We start from the raw sequence: 27,316 nt of genomic DNA on the forward strand, positions 1-27,316 counted from the left end.
TACTTGCAAGGTGAAGATTATTTTTGTTGTTTTTGTTATCATTTTGGGGTTTTGGTGGTTCCATTGACTAGAAATTGGATTTTGAGTCAAGCAAATGAAAGTCAGTTTTATTAATATGGTCCAAAGTCAGGGCTTAAATTGATATAACTGTGATTATTCATCATAAGTCTAGTATTATAGTAGTGGTAATAGTACTAGTAGTAGTACCAGATTCAGCTACATGTACAATACAATAAATTTAGTCGTATATCCAAACATACATACGGATTCCAATCATTACACCAAACACTATACAATACAGTTAATGAAAATGCAATATATTACATAAATAATAATTCAGTCTTGCCACTGATTTGCAAATCCTTTGTCTTTAGAGCCCTTAATGTGAATCAATGTCAGTTTGCAACTCATTCTCAAAGGCTGCATATTTCTAGGTCAACAAAAAACTAAAGTAACCGAGTTATTTTAGAGGCCCGAGGAGGCAAAACTGTGCAGTCAGTCACAAGAAATGTTTTTCTCTGCTTCCCTTTTGTGTTAATTGTGCTACTAGACATTAAACTTATCTTAACTTGTTCCCAACACTCAGGTTGGGAACAAGTTAAAAGATAACTCCTGCACTGATAAGTTGCATGTCTTATTTAACAGAGTACCACAGATAATGCAGAAGTTCACTAGAAATTCTAAATCGGGGGCCCTTCAAAACAGCTCATCTGTCCTGAAACAGAAAATCCCAGTAATTTCTGACACAATGTTGGCTGCAGAAGTCAGTTTCATCAAGCCAGTTCTACTAATTCAGAAGTAGGTTGTGCATGTTTTTAGCTCTCACCACAGGTTAGCAATAAAACTTAACTCTAACGAGCACAAAATCTCACTCTTTCATTTCTGTGTCGTCCATGATTGGCTTCTAGTGACCTGGACACTGCTGATGTACTCCCACCAGGCTATTTATCACAATTCATTTGTGTGTTTACCTGCACAGTTCTTCCTGTGCCGTTGGCTGATGTACAAAGCAGAAGACTGTAGATCCATCCCAGGGCTTAATGGGCGCCAAGAGGTTCTTTTTATTTAAAAAAAAAAAAAAAACCTACTTCAAATCCTATTTCTGTCAGACATACTGATAGTAAATGCGGCCAACGAGTTCATTTGTTGTCTCATCAGCCCACAGCGCTTCCAGCAAGCTTTTGGCCTATTTACTGTAAGTTAAAGACAGTTTCTTTCCTGCTGAGACCACAGGTAAACTTTCCACTTCTCTGGATAATTTCTGCTACACTAAACTATTTATTTTGTGCACTTTCCTCTATATCTATTAAAAGTCTGTGAACACCAGTGTATCTCTGAGGCATCGGAATATAATTTCGACATGACAGCTGATGTATCGTTCAGCATGTTTTATGAAGCATCTCATAAATCATGCAGCAATTCACTCAAAACAAGTGCATTTATTTGGAATTTCTGTTGTCAAATTAATTAGCTGAGTTGGATTTTTTATTAGTAATATATTATTTGTCGTACTATAAAAAGTGTTGAATGCAGGCACTTGTTTTGAAAGAAAGGTATAAATCCATGTATTATGAGAAAATTATATGACTATTCATTTGTAATTCATTTTTGCAGCTACTGCTAATGTATTGGAAATTGTCCATGTTGATTCACTGTTGCCCCAGCAGATGGCAGTATTGTCAAAATAAAAGCACAATAACTGTCAGAATTTATTGGAGGCTTCGGTGTGTGTAAAGAAGTGTGTTTTTACTGCTGCAGATGTAGTGTAGCAGCATGATTAGATATTGTACCACCAGTAAATGAAATTATTTATTTGCTCACACACAAATGCATCCTTTACATGCCTCAGTATCCCACCATCGTTTGTTCATGGGTCTTTTATTTGAGGGAGTATTCAGGGAATCATTTCTAAAAGATAGTGTCATAATATTTACCAGGTGATGATCAGGCAAATGCAACACATGAATGAGGCCAGTGAAAATAAAACTGTTCTTGTCAGCAGCCTGCCTTCACTGGCCGTTACAGATGAATGCACGGACCAGTTGTCCATCGTGTTTTTCTGTGAATATGCACAGCTGTACATATCATGGAATATGTACTTACCCCGGAGCTGCTGTGGCTCAGATCATTTTTTTTTTTCAATCTCAAGCATCCAGCTGCTCACATTGTGGCTGATTTCACTTGGAATGCTGGCCTGCCTGTTTGGTTGTAAGAACTTGAGAGCAGAGCCGCAACTATTAGTCAATTAGACTCTCAGAAAGATAACAGCCAACTATTATGATGATGGATTTTTCAAGCAAAAATGCCAGACATTGCTGCCTCCGCCTCTATAATGCACTGAGCTTTTATTGTAGCTCAGTGGGAACGCGGAGCTAAAACCGATGCAGTCTAATGCACCGGACTTGCAGTAAATTTGAGCTTTATGAAGCCTATAATATACACAGTCGTTGCTGTGTGTTCATTTTAGAGGCTGGTTGTGGTGCTGTTTAATTGTATTGCATTGCACCTACACATATTTCTTTCACATTGGCCATCCCATTTCAATCAGTGAGAAAAGAAATACCTTTGTGTTTAATATAAAGCAGCTTAGCAGCAAAGCAGAGCCAACAAAACCATCATAAAGTTGAATCGACAACTCTTTTAAACAGTTTTAATATAGGCTGAACATTACAATAATACTGAATGGGGATTTTTTTTCAGGACTTTTGTATTAGACTGCATTAGTTTTCATAATAATAAACTGACAACTGGATGCACACTACATACTCTACTGTTCAAAAGTCTGTAAAGTAATCTCAGACTTACAGGGCCTTGGAAGGACATTTATGCCTATTTTCTGCATACATCTGTACATTTTGTGAGGTTACAGTAATAACTGGGGCAATTTGTTACCATGGCTTTCCTTTTTTTCACTCATCCGATGGGCAAAAATAACATGTTGTTGTTGATCGGGTGAACTCGTCCGTGAGTCAGATGTTGAGTGGTCCTTATTTGTGCTTTGCTTCCTCTGCAACACACCTGAGTGTCTCTACAGACACCTGGCCAGTAACACACTTCTATCGGACAAACTCGAAATATCTTAGCTTTAAATAGACGTCTACTCCTTCATGCAATCTGTAGAACCTGCATAGATACAAACCACTTTGCTGCCTGACGCTCCATGAGTCCTTTTAGAAAACCTCATGGATGGAAACACCCTGGTCCACTGGCACGGATAACGGAACTAAGCTGAAACTTTATTTCTGGCTTCTACACAGGAAGCATGTGATGTTCGGTGTCCCAGAGGCACCATCTCTGTGTGTCGGAGCACTTTTGCATCACCCACAGAACAAAGCAGCCAGTTTGTTCACATGTTTCGAGACACTTTGATCAGACAGATCTTCTAACAAGTCAATGTGGTGGATTAACCAACTTTAAAGTGGGAGGATTAAGTTGTGTTGCTCTGTTTCTGCCGTACAAACAGTGATCAGACGACAAGCGGTGACCCCATTTTATGCCATTAAAGGAAACACAGTTCGATCTACTAAAACCTTTGTTCTTTAACTAAATGGGGAACAGTTGGTTCAGGTTAACCCTCGTGTCGTCCTGCAGGTCAAAATTGACCCGTTTTAAAGTTTGAAAATGTGGAGAAAACGTATATTTGCACAGTGAAACTTCTGATGTCCACATTTTCAACCCTTCTGGGAAATCTTTGAACATTTTTTGGTGGAAAAAAAGAAATTTTAAAAATGTTTCTCAACCAAAATCCAGCGAAATTCGCTGGATTTTGGTTGATTTTTTTGTGAATGTTCTTAAATAAAATATTAGAAGTTTTACTGATATATATGTAATCGTTTAGATATTTTTACTAATTTCTTTGAAGATTTTTCCTAATTTTTAGAAAATATTTACAAGAATTTTCTTGCCACATTTGGGGGATTTTTTTTTTAAATAAATCTTTTCAGGGAAACTTTTAAGGAATTATTGGAATTTTCTTCCTGAAGGTTTTGCAAATTTTCAGAAATTTGGGGAATTTTTTTTTTTTTTTGCAGATTTTTTGGGATCTTTTTTTTAAACAAGGAAACAATATTTTTTTTGGTGCCAGTTAATGAGGACAACAGGAGGGTTAAAGAAAACACTCCAAGAGCCAGAAGAGTAAACTTCACACTTGATAGTGAGAGATTTTTCACAGAATTACAGAAAGAAAATCTTCAAAAGCATAAAAGAAGGCGCTAAATGTGTAACCCTGCAAGCTGACAATGAATAAAACCACCTTTATGAATATAGTGCATCTTCTACTGTACATTCTGTGTAATATTTATGGCCTCTCTGCTCCAGTTTTCCTAAATGGAAAGAAGAGGGGGGAAAGGAAGCACACACATGAATAAATAAATTAATATAGTGCACGAGGGTTGTCTATTTTGGTGTTACCCAGTGGTTTTACCAGCAGATTAAAGTCTCAGACAGCAGAGCAGTGCTGCTCACTGGACTGTGAACAATAAACACCAGAGTGCCGTCTGTTCAGCGCTACAGTGTAAGAGCTGAAACATGTGGGAATTTTATTAAGAATGTGGGTTAAAATGAGCAATGCAATCTCCCTTTCTTTAAACAGCTGGTAAATTATTTAAGAACACTGCATGCAGGTATTAAAAACAATCTATCCCATGGGTTCCGATTCAAAAAGACTGAAGTCTGTTTCATTGTGTCCACTACAGAATACACAGGTCATGCACATGTAGAAAAACTGCTCTCACACCTTGATGTATATTTTTAATCACACATGTAGGTGTTGTGTGCTTTCTGTCCGTGTAGTGGAGCTTTTCTAGCAGCTGTTACTGCCATGATTGGGCGTCAGTGGGGAAACACAAACAGGATTACAACCTGGACCACACCAAGCAGGATTTCCAAGAACCCGGCCTGGCAGCACCTTTTATCCCACGGAAGCAATAATTCCACCAGCAGTACAAGACTAAATGACTGGAGCTCTAGTTCAAAATAAAGAACAGGACTTTTTGAGGCAACAGCTGGACATCTAGTCTGAGGAACATTCCTTTACCTTCTCCAGATGCTTCTATTATTCATCAGTTCAGCTCTCTTGACCTGCCTACAGAAAAAATAGCAGCATAATCATTGGGACAAAATGGTTGTCCTGATGACTTACCTGCATGTGTGTCTTCTCTCAAGCAACGTCAATTATTAAACACATGGAGGTAGAGGAGGGAGTGAAGTCACTAAAAGAAGACTGCGACCCTTGCCTTGCTGCTCGTGCATCCCTTAGAAGAAATAAACACAATAAAGAAGCGAACAGAGAAGATGTTCGCGATCAATCATATATTTTGGTGAACGTTTTGTGTCGTTTTTGTGCTCTGTATCAGGTATTTTTGATTTGATTTTATTATGTTGTTACCATCAAAACTTTCCCAATGGAAACATTTCTGAGTAATGTTCTGTGTCTACAGTATTTAGACTGCTGGGAGATTTAGCTGTTGTATTACATAAGTAGGAAATCGAGAGCAACATTAATTGTGCTGAATGGACTTTTGCTTACTCATCCGTTACTGTAGTCGTCAGTCATTCTAATTGTGCAGAAAACCTTCCCTATTTTCTCACTACAAATGAGCTAAAAAGATAAACAGATCTTTCCTATTTTTAGGCATGGTGTGTCGACACGACCAGTAAAGCAACAATGCACATTTTGACAAAATGGAGTGGAACACAGAGCGACATCAAGACTGTCTGAATGCATCTCCTTTGCATTTGGCCTTGTGCCTCGACTGTAGCGCTTCAGATTCACTAATAACATTTCTAGCTGCGGAAACAACCACAGTATGAGAGAAAAGAACTGTGAAAGAAGAAAGAAAGAGTTTTAAAGGTCGTACGTGGACCTGAAGCAACACCTGAGGAGCACAAAAACAGCAGCAGCGAAGAACTTCGGTTGCTGTTGTTTCTGTTGACTACACCTAAACTGCACCTACAGCTCAGATTATAAAGCAGTTAGTCATTTGGGGTAGAAAATAAATTAACTAGCAACAGTTTCTGCATTTTTTTAAGCTGTTTTCAAGCAAAATTCTACATCCTGAATACCATCTACATCCTGAGTATCTAAAATACATGAGATGACGTTAGTTACTTCGCCAAGGAACGATGGAGTTATGTGACGATCGGTGTACATTTGTTCGTCTGTTTGTCTGTTCCCAACATTACTCAAAAACGGGCTAAAAGATTTGGATGAAATTTTCAGGGAAGGTCAGAAATGACACAAGGACTAAGTGATTAAATTTTGGCAGGGATGCAGCTTATAGTCTGGATCCACGGATTTGTTAAAGATTTCTGTATCACTGTGAGATAGCAGCACAGTGTCACTGTAACTATGACAACAACTGAACTGTAAGTCAGCTGTCTGCTGACGATCACATGATTGAGATACTACAAATTGATCACTGCAGACTTATTGGGACTTATCCAGTGGGAATGATACAACTGATTAAATTGTGGGGGTGTTTCTGAGTCCCATCAATTCCCCCCGCCTGCTTCATATTTAGGTCACGCGATTCGGTATCCGTATGTTACATACACATGCATAACACACACCTGTGCTCAGTGCAAGGTCATTGTTTGTGGGTACATCTATATTAAATGGCCACATTCTATGGTGCCGTGATTCCTGACATGGACTTTTTCAAGATTTCAGGCGTAGGAAATGATATAAATGCTGAGCAGCCTTGGCGGAGTACTGCGCTCTCTGAGTGCGTTTCTTGTTTAAATAATCTGCATTAAATAAAAACGAGCAAATCTATTCTTTATAGTAAGACTTATCTTGTGAACACTGAGTAATATGTCTCACCTTTTATTATTTGCACCAAAATTGATTTATTCATCGTGTTTTTTTGTTTGCTTTTTTACAGTGTACATTATACAAAAATATAGAGTACCAAAAGTTCACAGTGTCCAAAAGGCAGTGTTAAGTCAAATTCACATCAATCATATTAAGCAGAAGTGTTTTTGGGAGAAAAAAAAAATCCATTTAGGGATCCTTGGACAAACTATGAAGATACTGTATCTGATGTGTGTCAGATTTCACAATCAAGAGGCTTTTACATACAATAAAACACAACTGTTTCCTGCTACACACACATGGAATGAGTTCCATTTTCTAGGGCAAATGCATACAAACATATTTGTACAGTTTACACACACATGGACTGTAAATTCATGAAAGAGTGCCCGTGCAGCTACTTGTATGCAAGCACCCAGATGCACTGTATAAACACATATTGTTATCAGGGCTGTTTGTTTCATGCTACATAACACAGAAAAATGGTGTGAAACACCTGAATTCGTTTCTTGACCTTTACAATTTAGAAATGGAAGATATGCAATTTACAGTTAAATATGAACACCGGCATCCTGGAATGTAAGAAGCTGCTAAATATTAGGATGTGTAGATTTTTTTTACGTGAATATTTTTGCTTGTAGAAAAATAATACAGTCCCACTAAAACTAAATGGACTTGGTGGGAGGAGTGTTTAGTGTCCGTTTGGTGGCATCAATAAAAGTCAGCAAGATGTTCAAATCTCTCACACAGTGACTTTTACAGCCTACTATGTTGGGCTTTTCAGCAGCACAACTTGGGTTTATGCTTTATTTTAGCAATACTATTATTTTCCAGTAAAAAAAAAAACATAATTTGGCATCGAGTAAAGGGGAAATAGTTGAGGCATACAATCCGTACACTTCCTGATTCTTCTATTCCAATTAACTGCCTTTCAGATAGAACATGCAAAAACATAGTCAGCATGCTGCATAACGTTTCCTATACTAAGGGGAAACTGATTCACAGGCTTTAAATTGAGCAACCCTAGCAAAAACATTGCCATTGTATTTATTATTTTAGCCAAATTACAATTTCCCCAGGAATTGTATTAGAAAACTGCTCAAAAAATTACAAAATTAGCATACAGCACGTAACACATAACCTACAGTTTGATGCAGCAGAGATGTGAAAAGCACACATATGTACAAGCACCTGTAATGTTATCCTGGTAATCTGACAGCCCATCCAGAGGACAGCACACACAGACAGACAATATTCACATATAATTTAGAGTAACTGGCTCATGTAAGCTGCACGTTTTTGGATTGTGAGAATAAAGTGGAGTCGCCATGATTAAAATGAAGTGTTTTCCACTTTCACTTCATATTTTGCAGTTCAGACATTTAACATAAAACATAGCTACAGTCGACGATACACTTAATAAGAGTCTTAAAAAAGTATTTCTGAAACCTGCTTGAGCAAAACATCACAGTTACAGACGTTTTGTCAAAGTTGATTTTTTTGCTGCGAAACACTGCAGTTCAAAGTGTGGATTCATTTTCCATTAATCTGTTGATTATGCTCCAGATTAATCAATTAGTTGGTATATCAAATGTCAGAAAATGGTAATTTAAAAAAAAAAAAAAAAAAAGTGAATCCAAATGTGCTTCCAAAAGCAAAAGATGACGTCTTCACATATATTTTGTTCACAACCCGAAGATATTCAATTTGTTCTTACTAGAGAAGTAGTGATATTAGGAAATATTTAAATGTAACACGCCGGAATCAGAAGATTTAGATTTTTTTTTACCTTACAAAAAAATAACTTAATGGGATTAACTCATCAAAATAGCTGCCAATTAATTTAATAGCGGATGACAAGTCAATTAAACGTTGCAGCTCTAGTGGATTCATTCGAAACAACTATTTCTGACTAATGAATTGTTCAGTCTCTGTTGAACTAAATTCAGGTATAGCTGTGTATATTTGGTGATTTTTGAACAACAACCTTAATGCCTTTACACTCGGAAAACGTGTGTCAATGCCCCATATGTTTACACAATTTAATCATTTAGTTTCAGCAAAAAGAGATACCAATGCAAGCAGTGACATCTGTGAACAACGACACTAAAATAATTAATATAATCTGCTGACAGAAAAGTCAGCAAACGTGCATCTTTAACAATGTACAGTACAGAGTGAGGTGTCCTCTTCAGTGTAGTTTTTCCATTTTCTAAGTGTGGAAATTAAAGCAAAAATGCCAGAAATCTGCAAGTCTCTGTTCTGTTTCATTCATTGTGGTGATGTTCCTCACTGTGTGTCACTTCATTTGTCTGGTTTTAATCAGAAATATCAGTCTTCATCACTGATGCCAGCTGTAACTTATCAAGGGCCCAAGCTGCCTGTAGAACAGTCTATAGCATTTCTGAGTCTTCTGAACTTACTGGCCAAAAATGCATAAAGTTCCAAGTCCAGTAGATCCAGATACATACAATGTCTGCGGTGTTGCTCAACCTTGGAGCTCTGGATGCTGCTCTCACACTGACCACAAATGAAGCCTCTCAGGGTGAGCGACATAAGAGGAAGGAGACTCCTTTAGGTAGAGAGAACAACCTTGTGGAGGTTAAGACTGCTGCACTCTTCTGTTGGTTCACGAGTTTCTGCATTGTAGCTTTCACAAAGATGTGTCCCAAAATCTGCAGTCGATCTGACTATGCAGGTCCCCGTTGATGATTGGCTTAAGGTTTGTGTGATCTGTGCACCAGCACTTCTTCTTCTTCTGCCTCAAACAAAACAAGCAACTGTACTTTGAAGAATGGGAGGAAACAAGTAGTATGCCAGATTTAGTGGGAGGATTCCATCCACTCCCTCTGTTAGCTATACCTAATTAATCCTGAGAGAGTTGCGGGGGCTGCAACAGATTAAAATTACACGCAAGATGGTGTCACATTACCTCTAATGTCTATAAATATGCACTTTCTTCATTCGGAATTGGAATTATAATTCACTGTAAATTAATGTCTTATTCTGCAGAATGTTACACAAGCAGACACTGTGCAGTCTGCTAGAACTAGGCTGATGACCATTTTCTTCACAGTAACAAATCCTGCAAAGACCACAGGACATGCTGCACAGATGGGTGCACATTTTGGCAGAAATTTCACATGCCAGTGCAGCAGGCCATGCTCTAAATCTGTTGCATTTTGCAGCAACTCAGTAATGAGAAATTGCACATGTTGTATTTAAGAGCCAATAATGCTACTTTGAGACGCTCCACACAAAAATGCTTCTTGTTAACCTGCTTGCAGTGATGTCGGTGGATTCTGCAGAGGAGAGAAAATGCTGTTTCTCAAAAAAGATGCTGCAGCTGCCTTTATCAAATTTAATTTTTAGGGTTTGTTCAGATAGCCTAAGAAAATAAAATCCAACTATCTGGGTAACAAGAACATAATTTGGGTGCATTGGCCCTTTAAGATCTAACGAACAGACCTGAAAAAAAATGACTGGGATTCAAAGATTATTCAAAACGTTTGTTCTATTTTCTCGAACAAGGAAACCTTTGATGGAGGTGTTTTATGTTGTTGGAGCCTGACCTCTTCTCAGCTGTGCATGTAGGTCCTGCAGGGTGAGTCGGCGTGGAAGTCGTACTTGCTCAGACTGGGAGGGTAGTAGGTGGTGGTGAACATGTGGCTGGAGGGCAGCGGGGAGGGGAAGTGGTTGCACGTCTCGTCGTTAACATGGAGATTGTTCTTGTTTAGTGTCTGCAGTGGGGAGAAACATTTGTTTTTAGGAAGGTTATTTCATATTAAAGCGCAAAATATGGCTTAGCATTGAACCAGCTGACCTTAAACTCCATGGGGATGTATTTCTCATTCTTTGGCGTGGCGTTGCCCGGCTTGTTGTAGGTGAGGTGGTTGGGCGTGCTGGGGTGGATGACCGCTGACTCTGCTGATGGTCGGTTGAGGTGGTGGCAGTATGTCCAGCCCAGTGCCGACAGGAGGGCTGCAGCGAAGAAACTGGCTGAGCCCACTGCTACCAGCTGGAACAAGGTAAAGGCTAAACACAGAGGGGTGGAAAGGGAAGAAGACAGAAATGGGGGCTTTGTAAACCAGTGTTTGGGTGATAACGTACCAACAGTATAGCTGGACCCGCGTTAAAATTGCATTGACCTTCTGAACACTAAAAGCTACTGTTGGCTTTGAATAGCATGTTGGGTTTTAAAAAATACTGTCATCTGTTAGAGCTGCAACCCATAAAAACAGAAACAACTGTCAGATTTGTAACTTTCTAAGTAAATCTCATGATCACTTAGTTCTATGTGTATCATTTAACATAGAAAATAAACAGCTTTCTCCAACATGCCTTTATGAAAAACAAAAAAAATGGCAAAAATTCAGGGACTTTTCGTCTAGCCCGGGCTGAATTACAGGCAGCGTCTACCCAGAGAAGATACAAGACAAATATAGAAAAAAATGAAAGATGTTAGCCTTACATTTTCAGTAAATATCCTCATTTGTTCAAGTTTTGTTAAAGCTTGTGGACAATCAGGACATTGTGATGATCAAAGAAATTCTACTTGAGTTTTTTCTATGATTTTTGGCACAAAAAACATTTCTGAGCTGTTTCTACTTTTAGCTGTGGTTGTGCTGTTTCCCTAGAGGTGCAGAACTTTATATTGCAGTGAAAAAAAATGTTAGAGGAGCCAAAAATGATAGGAAACTGCTTGGAATTCACAGGGTCTTTTGAAGTCTAATCACAGTCGTATTGCTTCTATTGTTAATTCAACTGAAATATCAATGTTACTGACGGGACACAATGAAGCAGAAAAAAACCTACAAGAACAAGATGTCAAGCTGAATAATGAAGTAATAATGAAATGGCAATTCAGAATTGAAAGTTTTTCCTCTGGGGAGCCTGAATGTGCTCAGCAAAATGCAGACAATTAGCTTGTAACATTACGCACTATATTTTGTGTAACGGCAAGATTTGCTTTCAGGGCTGTGCACAATGAAAAGATCATAAAATCACCACTGCAATAAGGTTCATCTATGGACCATAAATATTCATGAAGAGATTCACAACAACACTCCCATTTGTTATATGTTCCATAAAGTTGTCATGTGGCATAAGAAGGTTCATGAAGAGATTCTCTGGAGAGCATGAGGCCCGTTCAAGTTTGCTATATCCTGGTAAATATTGAGGTGAGGGAAACAGATTGCAAATTGCAGATTTTGGCATTTCCTGTATGATGTCTCTCTCATACAAATAAACGTGACAAGAGGAACTAAAGTCGACCTAACATTTAGAACACTAATTTGTCCACACTAATCTATATCCACATGAGGTTTTGTCAGAAGCAGCAGTACCGTGTTTTGGCTTTTACATGCATTACAGGACAGTTGCAGAGGTCGTCTTTTGAGGTGGGTGTAGTCCACCCATCAAAACAGAAGTTATTAAGCTTTTTAAACTCTTGATTGGGTGGGGATGACGTATGTTTGGGCTGCCTAAACCTACCTCATTAACAATAGCATTAACGAGAGCAGTGGTGCGTTTAATGACTATTTACAGCTATGGGATCCTTGAGTGTGGACAGTCATAGTGGATGGTCACGACAAACCACAGTTTCATGCACAATTTGTCTTTCAGGTAGCACCACAGGGAAAGGATGTGACCTCTGGATACAAGTAAGATCAGTTCACGGCACATTTCATTTTGATATTTGCATATAGTTTTTAAGATAGGTTGACTTTTAGCAAAATTGTTAAGCACAGAATCTGAGAACTAATGGTACATGCACCTTCTTGTCAACCATTCCCATGTGCAGGGAAAAATCAATACTGGATGCAAGTCTTGTGCGTGCATTTTCTTCCTCTGGGCCGCAGAGCTCCACCAATGTTCTTAAACTATTAAAACACGACCACTACACCTTACCACTTCATTATTAATAATTCTGATTATGTTTGTAATTCATCTAGAAAATGTAGGGGCAAACCTCCTGAAAGTCTGAAATCTTTGTAGATATGGGGACATTTTTATCTGCTGGTGGTCTGAGACATAAATCCAGGAATTGCAGGTTTAAGCTTTCAAAACTACTAAAGTGGCCAATATATATGAACATATTTTGCTATGTATCAAGTTTAGGAAGGACAAACTGATGCACAGATTGCTGAAATCCTGAAACTCTGCTGCTAAAGTGACAGAAGAGAAGGGACTTGCATCAAACTGGAAGTTAATGTCGCTATCTGGCTGCAATAAAACACTATCAAAAGACCAATATCAGTTACACATTTTAGCCAATCTTGTGCCACGTGGGAGCAAAGTCACCAACAAAAGTCAATGTGGTGCTAACTGCACATCAGGACAAGAAAACAGATGAGAACTTTGGATGCTTGCAACAATAGCAAGGTGTTGCTATTGTGTTCAGACTGTAATTAAACTGAGGAGATGCTGATTTGGTTTGGATGTGACATGAGAGGGAAGGCTGTTGGGAACTGAAGAATACAGAAGGTGTGTGTGTATGTGTGTGTGTGTGTGTGTGTGTGTGAGCTGGGAACAAAGTAGAATCATTTGGGGAGAAAGAATGAAAAGACATCATTTGTTTTCACTCACTTCCACAGCTCTGGTCCTCCTGTCCAGGTAAAATGACTGGAGAGAGACAGACGGACATGAAAGAGGGAGAAAAACATCAGCGTAGCGAAGAAAAATCACCGCAGCTCCAAAAGATCAAACAATAAAATGACAAGACCAGTTAATTTCTCTCTGAGGCTTCCCCGTTCTCGAGGTAGGCGTAGTGCTGACATCTCCATTAAATCATCTCTTTAATTTCTACAGATGCAGAGGGAACGAGTCAGCGTTTTATTGCGTCTGCTTAAACTTTTGTGTGAATCTAACTGGACTTTTCCAGCTTGTATCAGCAACAGCGGTTATAAACTACACAGAAGAAACGTGTTCCAGCAGTTTCCTGGTAGAAACCTGCGCTCACCTGGCACCTCATGAGGCTGACATGGCCTGGACTGGGTGAGGTTGCCCTGGCAGAGGCTGGCGTCAGTTTCCGCGTCCTCACCACAGCGACGAGTGCGATGCTGCAGACCCTCCTCATCACAGTCCCCCCAATCTGTCCACTCACCCCAACCTGCCGATGGAGCATAGAGACGGACAGAAAGAGGAAAAGCTTGAGGGTGAAACAAAACACGAGTGGATTAAGATGTCACATCTGTTTCTGAATGCTTCTATATTTCTATGAAGAGATGCAAGATTAGCATATCCCCTCAAAAAATAATTGATTTATGTAACCAGACAAATCCAAATCTGCTGTTTAGGAGGGGGCTGCAGGGGGTTGTTCTTCCAAACTTCCAAAATTTAAAGTAGAATGCTGAATTTTGCATGGTAGCTGCTACTAAAAGGCAGCGAGTACTTTCTTGTAGTGAGACACTGTGAAACTAAACGCTACTGACGTAATCTTTTTCATCTCCTGTGCAACTGAGTGACTCAAGAAACTGCATGGCAGGTTGCAAAATGTTGGCCACAGTGTAATGGCCATCATCAGTCAACAGCTCGGCCTCCTTGAGTGCCTGCTGGAGTTACTTTGTTCACTGAACAAAAGTGTAAAATAGATGAGGAGTTGATTACACCCGAATTTGCCTCATGTCTCTGCATTTATCTGAAAAGACCAAAAGAACAATGGCGCACAAAAGTTGGTTGCATTCGTGTTGAGATGAATCAATTTGAGGTTATTTTATTAGATACTTTTCGTGCTCATTTTCTGACTTCTATCCAATAAATGCCTGGCTAGGCTGCAACCGCCACACTATTTGAATTCTCAAAGCAAATATTGATTTGGTACTTGCTGTGTGGGGGAGATTTCCCATCAGTGCCCATGCAAGCACCATCATTTAATCGAGGGAGATAGAATGAATCTGCATACTGTAACAATTGGGATAAATGATAAAAACTCTGCATGGCGCTTTCCAACAGAATTACAAAGTGCTCAAAACATGCACTGAATGGAAATAGAGATAAAATGTTTTCAAATCATTAAAAATTATGTTAATGAGAGATTGTTTTTGAAAAAATGAAAAGCCAGGTTTACAAAGAAGAGCAAATATGCAAATGAACGTGCCCTTTTACAAACGTCTGCTGAAGGCCTATTTATGATAATAATTCAGCAGAATTCATCAAATGAAATTCTAAGAAGATGAAAAAGGAGAACATCAGGAAAGATGGATTTTATAAATACAGGGCACACATTTTGGCATTTTAATATTTGTTATTAACATAGGATTTGAAACAATGACTATACTTTTAATAGACTGACTTTTATCTACCATTTAACACCCACATCAGATAGTCCTTATTACTCATTTTCCTGTCTCAAATAGGCTTGCATGCAGTGAGACGCCACTTTGCATAGAGTATTTTAGTATCACATAAAGCTGAGAGTCACCAGCATAGCAGCAGATTTGAATATTAAGTCTGCACATACTGACATCAATATGGAATAATAATGGAAAAAGGAAGTAGGGAACTGGTTCTGCCTGATGTATTGATCTGTTTTGCATAAAATCCTTCCAAAATGGAGCTTTACATATGCTTTCATACCTTCACAGGTATGTGTATTACAAAGGGCCTCTTCAGTGTGCAGCCCTATACAGATGTCTCCTCCATTTGCAGGTGGTGGGCTGCTGCATGTCCGAGTCCGCTGGTAATGCCCGCCTCCACAGCTGGATGAGCACTGGGACCAGGAAGACCAGCAAGACCAGGCTCCGCTCACTGCAATGCACAGACATAACGAACTTTATTCACGTATCCTGCTGCTGCATCCATGCTGACAGTCAGAACCTCCTTGTTACCTGGGCAGGGTTGAATGTTGCAGTCCTGATACTCCACCGGGGATCCCACACAGGCGCTGGGGTTGGTCCTTCCCTCTGCCGTTGAGCAGCTACGTTTCCGGGTTCGGAAGCCTCTGGAGCACTGTTGGGAGCAGCTGGACCACGTTTCCCAGGATCCCCACCGGGCACCTTGGGGCTGGGACTGAGTTCGGCCGCTAGTCTTCACCAAGTCTTCAACCAGAGCTGGAAATAAATGGAAAACGCGTCTTATTTTGCCATTTGTTAGAATCCAAAAGCAACACTAACGTTGCAATATATTTTTAGTTGCCTTTACATGAGCAATACACAAGAGAACTGAAACCATTTTAACTGAAGTGTTAAAAGTATAATGATCCCAACATCTAATGCAACCTGCTGAGTGAGTGAAATTCTTAGAAACTCTAAAAGCTCTTTGAGTTCAAATAAGAACCACAGAATTGTATCTTTTTATTACCAAACTCAGCAGGCAGCCTGTTATGAAACATTAATTAGTGAGATGCAATGTGGGACATGTTGAGAAACGAACCAGATTTCCTTGTACACCCGCGCACACATAGACACCCACAATCACAAATTATTTACATATGAATCAGGAGCACTTCCTGAGGCTTTTAAATGAGGCCAGCAGAAACATCTAATTCGGATTTTCTTTTATGTAAATGAGAACTTGAGAGCAGTCACACAACTTAAGCAGAACAACAAAATTACATTTCCACCCTGTCAGCTTTCCTTCTTTTGTCCAAACCGACAAGTTTTCAAATTCAGAATCCCATTTTGATTTTCGGCGACATGATCCAAAGTCCATGATGAGAGCCTGAATGTCTCTGAGGGACGGAGGATGCGGACATCTGCTTCCCACAGCGGTTCAATGATGTTTAATCAATCCGCTGAGTGATGTCCACAGACCCAGCTGTGTTTATTGTGGCAGACTGGGAGCCATGCCACCAGCATCCCTGTTTAAAGCCCACATAGATAGAGTTCGACTCAGTTTTACACAGTGTATTAGATGCTCTACAGAGTTGCACCAAGTTGAGCTGCCCCACAAAAATGACAGATTCAAACCTAAAAACATCCTCCCCTGTGGATAAAGTGGTATCTGGATACACCTGCATTCTAGCAGGTAATCACCACACCACCTGCGTTTCCACGGTTACTAACAAGAACACCTGCTGGCAACTGACAAACAGAGGTATTGTGGCTACGATTGTGATTCTGCTGGCAGCACTGCGGAGTGGCAAGCGGAAGAGCGGTTAAATTGAGGTTTCCATTATGTGCTCCCGGGTTACTTACAGTCGGTCTGGCAAGCTCCTGACCCATCATTGGGGCAGAACCGGGTCTCCACCTTCTTCTTGCCCAGCTGGAGCTGCTGGGGGTCGTGCAGCAGCGCCCGGCAGGTGTACCTGAACCTCTGCTCCTGCCGAGACCCGTCTTGACTGACGTTGACTGGCATCCAGGCGGTCCAGGGGGTGTTGCGGCGAACCTCAGGGCAAGCTTCAAGATTACAGGCCTTATACTCCTGGGAAACAGGATGAAGAAAAGTCACCACTGCTGACAAAATCCCACCATGTCACAGGCTAATGCTGCTGCTGTGTGTTATACTGCAGCTCTATCTCCCAAATTCATTACAAAACAGCTTGCAGAGGCAGACTGCTGCCTGAATACACCCTGCCAAACAGCACAAATATTACAGTTTTTCTGGAGGGGCTTATTGTGCAACTAATTACTGCATTTAATGGGGCTGCTGAAGCTTTTCTGGTTGCAATGAAGAACCAAGCCCTTTCTATTTTGGAAATTCCCTTCACTGCAGACACTAAAGCTCAGCTCCCTGAAGCAGAACTTCTGACTCACTGGACCAGGAGTTTTGAAAAGAGGGAGGTAAACACTTGGGGGTTTAACATAAACTTCTATTTGCATTATACCAGTTATATGTGAGCTGAATCAGTTTATACAATTTACTAAGCAGTTTCATGCTCCTGAAGGGATTAATCTTTCATTTCTGTAATCCAATAATTTGTCCTATAACAGGTAAAGACTTACATAACTACAATTCCAAATAAAACTTATTAATTTATTCTCTGCAGAGAAAAATGAATAAGTGTGGATGTTTCAATTAATTCCATTTATGATAATTAAGCTTGAAAGGATTGGTAGAATAGAAGATTTAGTCATACACTGAAGCCATATATACTGAATTTTGCAGAACACATGAAAAGCGGTGAAATAGTTGATTAAAACAGACCCACAGCATACCTGCTTTTTTCAAATTAATCATCTGGACCACTGTGTTTTTTGATTTTCTTTATATTTAGACCAATAAATTACTTGTCTTCAGTTGAGTTACAAACACCTAAAAGTTATATTCTTAACTACAAGCACTGCAGTACCGTCGCACATCCGGGGCAGCTGTTTCCATTCTCACAGGTTCTGGTCCTGGAGTGGACCCCCCCTCCACATTCAGCACTGCAGTGAGCCCAGGGGCCCCACGCTGTCCACGACACTGGCAGGGGACATGGCTTTTTCTCATTGCATAACCTGGAAACACAAAGACACACAAACACTGCGGTAATAACTCTTTAAAGTTGAGTAATATGCAACAAGGCGCAAATTCACTCCTTCTCACCTCTCTTCTCGACCCTGCCCAACGCAGATTCGACCTCCATGCCGAGGTGCGGGGTTGTTGCAGGACCGCTGCCTCACTTCAAATCCGATACCGCAACTGCTGCTGCACTGACCCCATGAAGACCACGGCGTCCAGCCGCCATTTCTGAGAACCAAATGTTGAGACAGAACATGTAGATCATAGGTTTGAATATGTCGGCTCTCAAATGTTAGCAACTAGCTTGAAAAGTTAGCAACAAATCTACAGTTTGAGTTTGATGATTTGAGTCTGAATGAACACAGTTTTCCTCAGAGTCCCTCCAACATTTCCATTGTTTATTAGTCGATAATGTAATCTGTAGGTCTCATTGTGTAGAGACAAATCCTTCAAATGCAATCATATTGTGACTTTTTATCACTCATTCTCTCCTTTAATGAGGTCTTTGATAATAATATAATGGTTGTATTGATAAAACACTAAGATTTATTAGCACGAGCAGCGTTTCATTCTTATGAAATATTGAACATCAGCAGCTCAGGCTAATTGATCTCTGAGCAAAGTTGATTACTTCTTGTTGTTTCCACAATGCACGCTCGGCCAAAGCAGTTATTCAGCCTGCTGTGTTAGATTTTACAGGATTAGAATACAAATATAAAGAAATGTACCTGGAACAGTTTGCCACCTGGATGGTCGGGCCTTTGCATTCGACTCCTCCACATCTGGCTATTGGTCCGTTACATGAGCGGGACCGACACACACAGCTGCTGATGGATCCCTCGCCGTCATCGTGGTTACAAGGTTGCCATGGTGCCCACGGACCAAATCCACCATCCTGTGTCAGGTTCCTCACCTCCAGAGAGGATTTGAGAGGATGACATGAATTTGTCACCAACAGTAATCTAAAATCTACAATAGTGACTTATGATCAAACAAAGAGCTTCTCGTGAAATTAATATCTGAAGCCAAAACATTTTAAACACAGTACAGACCTACACACCCGATAATCTGTGTGTCTTACTGGGCATTCGGTGATGTTTTGGGTCCACTGGTTCATGTTGGAGCTCTCCTCAAAAGTGGTGCAGCGGTTCTGTTTGTGATCCCAGCCACAGTAAGGGTCCCGAGCCTCCATGCAATAACTAACATGAGTTCAGACAGTTTATAGCAGTTGCAGAATTATCAAGTCTCTCTGTGACAGTGTTATTTGTCTAGAAGTCTGCAGTCAGCAGGATTGTCCAACAATTAGATAATACTGAGAACCTTATGTACTGTACATCAAACAACACTGTGCAAGGTTGTCAACTTATTTTAGCACTGCATTTATTGTCCACAAATTCATTAACAGCCTGCTTACGTAACGTTTGAGTCTGAGTCTTGCAAAAACACAGACCAGCAGTTCAAAAGTGTTCTATTTACAGGGAAGAAAGACTGGGCTCTTAACATAATCATCTTTGTCAGCATTTGTTGCAGCTTTTAGACTTGGACACCCACACAGGTTTGTCTCTTTGATGGCGCTGAGTTCATAAATCAGTTTAAGTATTTTTAAGTTGGGTTAGTGAACTTGCACACTCACCACCAGCACCAGACAACCCACAATCTGAGCAGGCACACAGATCTAAAGTGCCTTTTCTCTTTTACATAATGAACAACTACAGCTTTTAATTTGCTTAATACTAATAATCTGAGTTCCTATTTTCCTTTTATTTACATCAGTGATACAGGACTATATACAACTGCTGGGTCATACCGTTCGGTCGGATAGCTGGAGCAGCGCTCTAATGGAATCTTCACCAATCTGTCATCAAGCCCCACAAACAACGATCTGTCATTGTGGAGGATTTGCAAACTCTTGATTGGTCCCAGTTTCCCTTCAGGAAGGATCCTGAGCTCCTCTAGGTAGCAGCCGTGAAGGCTTTTATTGGTTGTGGAGAGAGCCTTCAGGATGGTGCCGTATTCTGATTACACAAAAAGACAAGTAGAAAATTTATGGGATAGGAAAAAACTGGTGGATAGCATACATAGAAATGTATCACTATTCAGAAATAGCGAATCTTTTGCTCACCAGTGCCGATGTACATGACGTGATAGAGAGTGTCTCGGCCCTGCACGATGTCCACCACCAGCTTGGAGAAGCGCAGGTTGTCCTGGGTGAGCAGGGGGTTGACAGTGACCGGCTGGACCACATCATTCATGAGGAAGAGTCGCTGGGCGTCCTGAAGGCTGCGCTCTGTCAGGTTTCCTCCAGGGCCGCCCTCCTCCAGTGTGCCACACTGAGGAGCCAAGAGCGAGCCATCAGTCAAAGCTCAAGACTCAGGGTTTGTCACCCGAGTCTCCAGGTTTCTTATCGTCTTCGAAGCGCACTAACAGGTAATACTACTGATTGAAGTGTATTCAACCTGGGAGGATGATTTACAGAAGCTTCAAAAGCATTTCTCCTTTTCTTCATTCTGCCATGACTGAGGCCAATATGAATTGCAAGAAGCAGAATAAGTACAAATCTGAAATCAAGCGTATCAAAACTACAGCATATGAAATATAGAGATTATATAATCTGAAATGACACAACAATGTAGCCGTAGCTCGAATTGGACAGCGTTTTGTATATGTGTTGGGAAACTTGCCAAGCGCATGTTGTGGGAGGCATATTTGATGCAGCTAGCTTCGAATTGTCTGTATGCTACACTGCATTTAGATATCTCCACTTGTCACTGAGGGATAAAATAGATGTCAGGCTTTTTCAAAGTCCTGTACAAGCCTTTGGAGGAAAGGCTGGGAAATTGTGGAGGGGCAAAGCTGTCTGCTTAGTTTTCTCACACCTATCAACACCATGTTGTCAGAGAAAAATAGGTGTGTGAGTCCAGTTTGGAACATTTTTTGTGTTTTCAATGTGTGAGTTACCTGAAAATTGGGTATGGGGTTTGGTGTGGACAGCCAAGCAGTGCGAGGGTTCTCCTGGAAGCGAAAGGGCCCATTGAAGGCCTGAGTGATGGAGCTCAGATTGAAGGCACAGACAGCAGAAGCTGATATACTGTTCCTGCAGGAGGAGAAAACGTTATCATGATCAGATCTCAGCAATTCAATGTACAAGAAAGCAAGGGAGGCAGTTCAGATGTTCTCAACAAAGAATCAGTGAACTTTGTAGGAGAAACACACAAGCTGTTTCCTCGTGTTTACAGTTTCATTATCTCCCAGTTTACTTTACAGGAAAGCATGTTTCCCAAAGAGTCAAACTTATATTAGTAAAGTATAAGCTCAATTCAAACATCTGTATAAACTGAAACCCAATATTGAAGCTTTTCTTTAAAAAACTATCGTCTTCAAGCAAGCCTAAAGGAACAATGCTGAGCTGTAAAGGAATTTTGATGTATTGGGCAGGAATGCAAGTCACCTGAAGCCAAAAACACTACTTTTCATACGATAATGACATGTTTGTCACAAACACTTTCATTAAAAAGTGTCAGAGCTGGGCTGTCGTGGTAAATTAGGTATAAGAGGAATATTCATATCCAAAACCCTGAGGGACCGTGACAAGTTTGACTTTGACACATAAAATCTGTGAAATTCTCTTTTAACAGTCGTATTAATGAACAGTACGCACACATTAGTGGTAAAGATGCCATAAATCAGGTCTTGCTCTGGTAGGTAGAAGGTGCTCTGCAGCTCGTTGTAGTAAAAGGGGATTTCTCCTGAGCGTGAGCAGTTGAGGCGGGCCTTCATGAAGGTGGTCCAGGTGTCTTCCAAAAGAAAACGTCCACCCATATCGTTCTTACACACCCGGGCCACTCGAGAGAACACCATCTTTCCACAGTCGTTCTCAACAGCAGTTTCTCTCAGGAAGAAGTAGGCGAATCGACCAATCTCGTAAACAGACACAAAATGGGGCTCTGAAAGAGAAGAGAGGGAAAAAAAAGATGACGTCCATCAACACGAAGACGGGTCAGAGAAGCAGGTCAATACAAGGCCAGTTAAAAGACAAATCAGCGTGGTGCTTTGTTCACCGTTGAGCCATTTGGAGTTGTACTGGGCGGAGCGCAGTGGCGGCATGTTCCCCAGGCTCCTGTAGATGACTGGGTCACGTCCGGAGAAATCAATCACCGTGGCAGCATACAGCTCGCCCTTTTCCGTTACCATGGCCGTGGAGTTGTGGCGCGGGTCGTAGGGACATCGGGCAACGCCGTTTACAGTGTCCAACACCTGACTGGTGTTAGAAACCTGACAGAAACAACGCAAACTGAATAAGGAATCCTCATGTTTAGGTGGGTTGCAAAATGATTTGTTTCTTTTTAGTTTTAGGGTTGTTTTAGACCTCTTATTCACATTCAAAACTTTTAATTAATTCATCTGGACTGAGTGATGAAATCTTGAGCAAACACCATTTCCCAAATGCACAAAACCGCCAAAACAATTTATTCATGATCATACTTTGCCAAAAACTGCTTCCTTTTTAGTACTGAAATAATAAGTCTTTTAATCAGTGGTATCTAATGGAGCTTGATTATTTCACCAAAAGCTTATCTGAGTTTTAAAAATAACTGGAAAATAAATTGATAATGAAAATAATGATTAGTTACAGCCCTTTTTCTGCTTGACATTCTATGGTGACTGAAATTTAAATATGTTTAAAGTCTTCCACTTATTTTAGGCACAGTGGATAATAATCACTCAAACCTGATCAAAATGATAACTTGCTTCATCATGTCAGGATGAGCTGTTGTACCAACCTGCCTGGTAATGCAGACGGGGGTGAAAGCGTTGGTCCCGCATGTGAACAGCGTCCTCCCACTTATCAACAAAACCCGGATATAGTTTTGACATTCGTCCTGTAGACAAATACATCAGAAGTCAGTTCATGAGATGTCATTAAAATGTCAAAAGACGTTTCACTGCTTATAAAAAAGGAATATATTGCTGAGCGGAGTAAATAATCTATATTTGATCCAAAGACTGTATAAGGAACATTTCTTATACAGTCTATGAATTGACCCTAATTTTGTACTACATGACAAAACACACTACCTCAGATTTGCCTTTGCTCTGACATGAACGCTTTGTTTCTTCATCTGGTGCCCATTCTGTTGCCTAAGGAAAGAAAGTCATATTTTAGTTTAGGGAGTTTTGGAATCTTAACAGCATAATGCAATGTGCAGCAATTTAGAAAACTGTACTCAACGCAACATGCATTAACAACATTGAAAATACACATGGAACAAGCAAACATAACTTAGCTAAGCTACACTTAGAATCCAGCTCTAGTAACTGATTAAACTCCGAAAATGTATCTCTGTGTATCAAAACTACTTATAAACAAGTTTTTTTTTCTATGTCCAGCTCTCCCTGCCCGCTGGAGCTCAGGCACACCAGCTCATACACGATTCTGATCAAACACTGTAAAACTACACTATGCTACACAATCAAAAGTTGTAAAATTGGAATAATTAAGCCCAGTATACTCAATTCAGAAACCATTTTAAAAGATGAGCAATGATACGGAAACCTTTCAAAACTGAGGTTTGGTTGCTTAAGTCTGTTACGTATCAGGGTTAAAGATGGAAAGACAATCATGTCGTTGACTTCTTATTTCACTCCTAATATGTCTTGAAGCATAGAAGAAGAAAAAAAGAAAGATGTTAAGATGGTTTTGCACTAGAGAAGGTGTTTAAAGACCAGAAATGACAAAACATACTAGTCACACAGCTTTTAAAAGGTGCTGGTGAATGAATTATGCAACTTTCAGACAGAGCTAGTTGGCTGGTTCAATCCCTTTGTTACCAGTCTCTATGCTAAACTAATGTAACTGTCTCCTGCAGCACTTCCATATCAAATGGCCAGAAATGTGAGTGGCATCATGTTCTTGTCTAACTCTGAACAAACAAGCAAATGTCCCAAAATGTCAGACTATTCATCCATCCATTATATATGCACCACTTAATCCTCATTAGGGTCACGGTTGGGCTGGAGTCGGTCTCAGCTGATTTAGGGTGAAGGCAGAGGACACCCTGGACAGGCCACCAGTTTATCACAGTGCAACATATAGAGATAAACAATCGTACTCACATTCACACCTGGACAATTTAGAATTACCAATTAACCTGAGCATGTTTTTGGACTGTAGGAGGAAGCTGGAGTACCTGGAGAAAACGCACGCATGCACAGGGAGAACATAGAAACTCCATGCACAAAGAACCCAGAAAGGCCGGGACACGAACAAAAGATCTTCAAACAAACCACCAAGCCACTGTTCAGCCCTCAGACTATTCAGTTACAGGAAAACACAATGAGATACCCTAAGGAGTTCAGTATAAGGCAGATGGACTCCTCTTTTTGGTTCTTAAAGACTTAAAAGTGAAGGAACTTCTTGACTGAAAGGTGAAACATCTTTAAGAACCCAAAAGAGAAGTCTTGTTGTCTTCTACTGAAGCTCTTTGGATTACCATGACCTGGAACTCTAAGAATCTACACATACACTAGAAGAGACACAAAACTCGAAATAAAATCCTTTTTCTGTTTGGTCGATTTTAGAAAGGTATCAATAAAAAAAAATCACATTCCCTTTGTCTAGTGTTTACCATGAACAGACACACCTCACCTGTATGAGGGAGGCGTTGCTCAAATTCAGTCTAAACAGGAAATTTCTGGAAAAGAGATTTTTCATGTTAGAGGCAAAACAGCAGAGGCACACAGACTGCAAAAAATACTAGTATACTGCATGCAAATATCAAACCCTATTGAATCCAATCATAAATATGTATATTCAGCTTTGAAATTGCATACTGGCAACATGCTGCATGTGGACTGGAATCTGTGAGTGTTTTTTGCTCCACATGCAGTTATTTGTCACCTTGCTCCTACAATGAGCTGGTTTCTGCTCAGGTCCATGGCGAGCTGGGAGAAATCTTTCACCCCCGGATGGGAGAACTCAGACACCCAAGACCTCAGCGCTGAATGGAGAAAGAACCAGAGGGTGAAGAGAGAGAGAAAGAAGGAAAATAAAAAGGAAGGATGAGGAGGAAGAATGCAGGCATAGTTGGAAGAAGAACAAATATGAGGGGCGAGAGGGAGAAGTGTTATGCAGTGTTTGCCTGGGAATCATTTTCTACCAAATGGTACCTGGCTCGAAGCTCAGCTGAGTCTTCAGTGTTTTAACTGCTGTGTCACATTTCTCCCAAATAACTCGGCTGACCACCTGATCCCTGTCTGACGGCTTCACAACCTCTCTTTAACCTTTGACATCTGACACCAGAATGAAGGCTCAGTCCAAGGCTTCAAGATAAGGCAAAAAATCTAGGCTTAGTTTCCAAATTGTGGGGCGGAACAGAATTTGCCTCACCTCATGAACCAGGTAAACATAAAGACACAGGAAAGCATCTGTTTATAAATGCCAGATATACATGACCATTCAAAAGTTTTGGGTTTCCATGAAAACTCACACTTTTATTTATGTGCCAACATAACTGCACAAGGGTTTTCTAATCATCAATTAGCCTTTCAACACCATTAGCTAACACAATGTAGCATTAGAACACAGGAGTGATGGTTGCTGGAAATGTTCCTCTGTACCTCTATGGAGATATTCCATTAAACATCAGCCTTTCCAGTTAGAACAGTCATTTACCACATTAATAATGTCTAGACTGTATTTCTGATTCATGTTATCTTCATTGAAAAAAACTGCTTTTCTTTCAAAAATAAGGACATTTATAAGTGATTGCAAACTTTTGAATGATAGTGCAAGTTTAAAAACACATTTCTTTAGTCTTTTTTCTTGCTGTAAAACCAAAATACATATATAATTTGAGGCTATTAGCTTATCCACCCCAACACTTGAACCTGCATGGGTCATAGCAGCAAACTGAGTAACATTATACAACATAGACACGTCTTTGGATATTTTGCAAAAATATATTGCTAAAAATCCCAGGATAAATGGATGCTCCCATTCACATACATGCTGCTGTACACTGGTCAGGCCATAATAAGCAACTTGTGGTTTAGTGTCAAGAGGTTTTCAATGTCAGAACTCTGGAAATTTAAATTGCCAAAGACGCAATTAGTGGAAGAGCCACTCTGCTGTGTGAGTCATGGCTGTTGGCATAGAGTGTTGAGGTGTAATTCACTCATTTGTCTCTCAGTCTCCAACAATATGTCACACTGCGTCAAGCTGAAGATTATTACTTGTGCTTTTGTCTGAGCTTGTCGCGCTAGTTTGACTTGAGCAGAGGTTTGTTCAAAAAGGGAGATGTCACATATATTGAGTGCTTTTCAACAGTAAAAAAAAAAGAGTGACATTTCAAATATGCCAAAGAAGTTTAAGATTTAATAGTACTGTTGAAAATATTATTTTTTTAACCATTTTTAAATGGTGCTGTATAACAAACATTGATTATGCTTGTAGATTCTATTACACGGTCTTGATTAAAAGCCTCTACCTATGCAGACAGCATGAGAGCAAACCAAAAGTGAACAATAAATAAAGTTACTTTTGGCAGTTTGAACAAGCCACGTACAAAAGTGCAACAAATTAATCCCTCCCACAGCGTTTTTCGAGCAAATTACTGCTGTTGCCTCACCAAAATGAATGCTTGTTCCTTTCACTTGATAGCCAGCTTGTGGGACAAATCTATCCAAAACAATAACAGCACGGTTTGCCAGGCGAACACTTTGAGCTGAATTTAAACTGACATCCAGTCAAAATAATACCATCAAAAGGCCCTTTCACAGTTGTTAGACAGCTGAAGGAGAACATTTAATGAGCTATGCTGCAGACACAACACCAAAACATTTATTAATTTCATATAAATCCCAGTGTACTGTACAACTGTCAAGCATAGCTCCAAAACATTCACACCCATAAGTTTCAGCAGGTCCCACTGCAAGCTTTGATGACAAACACAACACCAGAAAATCTCTATTAGTGTAGATAAATGTCACCTGAGAGACTTCCATTATCTTACATTAAACACAGTGCTTTCTATTCTTAAATAATGTCACATAACATTTCATCACTCTGAAAAAAATACATTTGAAAGGTTACGAGCGACGACTATGTCAAGATGCTCATTA

General features: G+C 40.1%; 1 protein-coding gene across 5 annotated transcripts in view; it reads right to left on the reverse strand.

The window, feature by feature from the left end:
* Positions 1–2,535: 2,535 nt before the first annotated feature.
* The window catches only part of sema5bb (sema domain, seven thrombospondin repeats (type 1 and type 1-like), transmembrane domain (TM) and short cytoplasmic domain, (semaphorin) 5Bb), a 44,042-nt gene continuing 19,261 nt past the window's right edge, over positions 2,536–27,316 (reverse strand). For 3 of the 5 annotated variants that reach the window (XM_035941720.2, XM_055008444.1, XM_055008442.1), the window contains 20 exons: positions 25,095–25,194; positions 24,843–24,888; positions 23,273–23,335; positions 22,978–23,076; positions 22,255–22,468; positions 21,855–22,140; positions 21,155–21,290; positions 20,319–20,526; positions 20,004–20,211; positions 19,278–19,395; positions 18,925–19,109; positions 18,281–18,424; positions 18,045–18,192; positions 16,951–17,176; positions 15,643–15,864; positions 15,392–15,562; positions 13,776–13,925; positions 13,403–13,438; positions 10,638–10,849; positions 6,811–10,554 (listed from right to left, as the gene is read on the reverse strand). In XM_035941720.2, coding sequence (XP_035797613.1) covers positions 10,393–10,554; positions 10,638–10,849; positions 13,403–13,438; positions 13,776–13,925; positions 15,392–15,562; positions 15,643–15,864; positions 16,951–17,176; positions 18,045–18,192; positions 18,281–18,424; positions 18,925–19,109; positions 19,278–19,395; positions 20,004–20,211; positions 20,319–20,526; positions 21,155–21,290; positions 21,855–22,140; positions 22,255–22,468; positions 22,978–23,076; positions 23,273–23,335; positions 24,843–24,888; positions 25,095–25,194 — 3,134 coding nt within the window. In that variant the 3' untranslated portion in view covers positions 6,811–10,392. Of the gene's footprint in view, positions 5,253–6,810; positions 10,555–10,637; positions 10,850–13,402; positions 13,439–13,775; positions 13,926–15,391; positions 15,563–15,642; positions 15,865–16,950; positions 17,177–18,044; positions 18,193–18,280; positions 18,425–18,924; positions 19,110–19,277; positions 19,396–20,003; positions 20,212–20,318; positions 20,527–21,154; positions 21,291–21,854; positions 22,141–22,254; positions 22,469–22,977; positions 23,077–23,272; positions 23,336–24,842; positions 24,889–25,094; positions 25,195–27,316 lie in introns of those variants that run through there. The other 2 variants (XR_004846137.2, XM_055008443.1) reach the window with 2 other exon arrangements.

Source organism: Amphiprion ocellaris, chromosome 24 (genome assembly GCF_022539595.1).
Source record: "Amphiprion ocellaris isolate individual 3 ecotype Okinawa chromosome 24, ASM2253959v1, whole genome shotgun sequence".
NCBI lineage: Eukaryota > Metazoa > Chordata > Actinopteri > Pomacentridae > Amphiprion > Amphiprion ocellaris.